The sequence below is a fragment of the Myotis brandtii genome, unplaced genomic scaffold (assembly GCF_000412655.1).
Source record: "Myotis brandtii unplaced genomic scaffold, ASM41265v1 scaffold125, whole genome shotgun sequence".
Classification (NCBI taxonomy): Eukaryota; Metazoa; Chordata; class Mammalia; order Chiroptera; family Vespertilionidae; genus Myotis; species Myotis brandtii.
In genome coordinates this window covers 11202411-11205717 of record NW_005354385.1, presented here as the reverse complement: position 1 = coordinate 11205717, position 3307 = coordinate 11202411, and the positions used below count along the sequence as shown (strand labels likewise).

The window sequence follows — 3307 nt, the reverse complement described above, 5'->3', positions numbered from 1 at the left end:
AGGGGGAGGGGAGCTATTGGGGGGAAAAAAAGAGGAACATCTGTAATAATCTGAACAATAAAGATTTATTTAAAAAAAAAAAAAAAGAAATCTTCCCAAGATAACACAGTTAAGTTGTGGGGCCAGGATGGGAACCCAGACCATCCACCCAGTTGCACTGCAGGGGTCTCTTCCTTCCGTGCCCTAATGAAACTTCCTTCCTGAGCTACGGCTGCCATCAAACAAGGCCTGTTCTTTGAGATCAGTGGAGCTGATACCATCAGTCCAGGGCTATGAGCATTGCAGAGTAGTATGGCATATATTTAAATAATTATGCAGCCCATCCAAGAATATGGTTCTATGGATACAATACATGATCAAGGACATGATCTGATATTAACTATTCCATCGATACTAATAAAAGCCTATGTGGTCGTCACACCCTCATGCCGTGATGCCCTCACGCTGTAACAATCCATCACCAGGAGGCTGCGTGTGTGGGCGGGGACCTGACGCTGCAGAGCAGAGCGGGTCGGCGGCTCCGTGCGGTGCAGAGGTGGGACCTCCCGGCTCCGGCCTACCTCTTTGGGGAGATAGATCGCGGGGCTCCCGCACTGTGAGAGGGCACAGGCCAAGCTGCCTCCCTCCCTCCTCCTCGTGCACAAATTTCATACACCGGGCCTCTAGTTTAAGTATCACAAGACTGAGAATGTCACCTTCTGACTAATAGACTAATAAAATCAAATATATAAGATGAATAGTAATTAGGTTTCTTATTTCTAGCTAACTCTGTCTCATTGGGCAGATGATAGGGAGTGACATATTTTAGGAAAGTCCTAAGAAATTTTTATGCCAACTACAGAGAAATCAGAGTATCTTGCCTGGTGCCACAAAAATCCTATGTGAGCTACAGTTAGTTATTTAAAGTTGGACGAGTATCTTGGAATAAGAGACAGATACTGTGTCTTGGGTTGAATGACTGAAATACTAACTGAGCATTGGCTTTAAAATGATCGAAATACTGACAAAGCAACTTTAAAAGAAATTAAGAATAAAAACTGTAAATGTATACTAATGAACTCAAAATTTTAGAACAGGAATGGAAGCCAAGAGTAGAACACGTATATCCTCCTACTAACAAAATAATACAGGAGATATAAGGTAATTCTCCTAATAAACAACAAATATCTGGTTTTGGGGGTTTGGTGTGGTGTTTTGTTTTTTTTTAGCTATCTTGGAAAAATGGAACCCTTCTGGCTATCTCTCAGACAATATCCATTCAGAACACTTTATTGCCAAAAGATAAAACTTTTAAGGCATCTGAAGGTATCATGGAACTACAGGGCAAATTGATGATAGGTTTCCAGTCGTCCTCAACATGCAGGGTATCTGGTCTCAAGATACAAACACAAAGTCCTGTTGCTATGTTTACTGAAAACAGTTTCTAGTTTTAAGTCAGTTCTGGGCCTTTTGATAAATTTACCGTCATATTTCACAAGAACGCAGTATACTTTAAGAGCCCCAAATAAATCAGATTCTTTTCATTTTACAGCTCCTTGGGTCAAATCTTGACAACCATGAAGTACTATAAAAAATAAAAATAAAAAAAAGAGTCCCTTTTCCCTCCCTAAAGGTGAGAGAAACTTAGATAATGTATGGTTTGGTGAAAAACAGAAACAGTACCAACTACAATTTTCTTGTCTTCTCAAATTCTTACGTTGTGGGATGTTTAAAAACTAATTTCAGGGAGGAATGGTAAATATTTTGACATCTTGATATTAGAATAAGTTGTGAAATCATTTTTCTTGAAAACACAGCTCTAATGACAGACATATGTCATAGTTCTGGAGTATCATTCATAACACTTACCTACTTTACAGCAAACAGTAAATAAATGAGGTATTAAAAAAATTCTTTACTATTTGTATTCATTAGTCATTTGAACTGCCAATATTGATTTTTAAAAGAATATTCCAGCAAATATAAATCTACATTTATATCTCTTGAGAAAAAATGACCCAGGGGGTTAATCATAAGATTTTTAAGTTTTTTGTTAGAGTATATCCACCACAATAACTCTCACAAATGGCGTATATTTTTGTTTTGTTTTGAAGGGAGGGACAGAAGTCTATCTATAGCTTTAATATTACATTCACTTTATTAAACTTTTAAAGCATAAAAAATTAAATTTAGGAATTCCAATCTCTAAGCATAACAGATAAGTTCTAATTTAGAAGGCTACTTGGGTTTGAAAGATAAATAGTATTAAGGACCTTAAGAAAAACAACATAAATATGACACTGAAGCAAACTGGCACAGTTTGACAAGTATTAGAACACTAGCTCACAAAATGAATATACTTTGATTCAGACAAACACAACAAATATAGCCTTTATCCAAAAATCACAGAAACAGCCCTAGGTAATACCCATGTTAAAGGTTCAACACTACAGGCCAAAGGTTGCCAGAGTCCTGGCAGAGAAGTTAACAATGTGACTACGCTTGACGAAGCTTTGCGCGCATGCACACACTCTGCAATGGGAGACAGACACCGATCACCATCAATATTGTCCTTACTTGCAGACGCACAAGTATCCTGCATGTTCCGATTCTGACTGGCACCTGGAGCAGCTCTACATGCCAGTCATCCCAATGTACTCAGGGATGTAAACACCTTATAATTAGAAAACGTGAAGGCGTCAAGGACGTTAGACAAATTTAAAACACATCCAAAGATTAATTTTTAAAGGCATTGAAGAAATCATTAATTGCAAATTCCAATAAGAGGATGTACCTGCTCCTTCACAGAAGCTAGAATAGTGGTGGCTGTGGTCTCGGGTTCCATGCCTGGGCCAGTGCAGGCAGTTTCCTGGCGGATCTGTGGTTGCCCCTCCTCCACCAGTGAGGCCTGCTCAGGAGCTGGCATTCCTCCTGCAATCAAGCAGGCAAAGAGTTAACACTTTCTCTAGGGCTCCTCTGAGGATCTGCAGATGGTCCCTAGGAAGTACCACAGTCTTCTACACACAATGATCACAATACCCTGAGACTATTTGATTTTTAGAAGGCAACATCTAGGGCCAAATGTATAGTGAGTATTACCAAATATTAAAAAATAAATTTAAATGTAATGATAATAAATACTAAGAAAATATTTAAACATCATAGTAAAAAAAGTGACATGAAAAGGGTTGGGAAAGAATGCTCTTAAATTAAAAATATACTAAGGACAATAAAGTTATTAGGAGCTTGTTAAATTGGTGAGCCTTATAATCAGATAACCAATAAGTAAATATGATTATTATGAAACAAATAACAATAAACACTCTAT

General features: G+C 37.9%; 1 protein-coding gene across 6 annotated transcripts in view; it reads right to left on the bottom strand.

Moving 5' to 3' along the window:
- Positions 1-2924, bottom strand: part of PKP4 (plakophilin 4) — a 159775-nt gene extending 156851 nt beyond the window's left edge. For 4 of the 6 annotated variants that reach the window (XM_014534081.1, XM_014534083.1, XM_014534082.1 and 1 more), the window contains exon 1: positions 2774-2924. In XM_014534081.1, the coding sequence (XP_014389567.1) occupies positions 2774-2905 (132 nt within the window). In that variant the 5' untranslated portion in view covers positions 2906-2924. Of the gene's footprint in view, positions 1-2556; positions 2635-2773 lie in introns of those variants that run through there. The other 2 variants (XM_014534086.1, XM_014534085.1) reach the window with 2 other exon arrangements.
- Between the last annotated feature and the right edge of the window lie 383 nt (positions 2925-3307).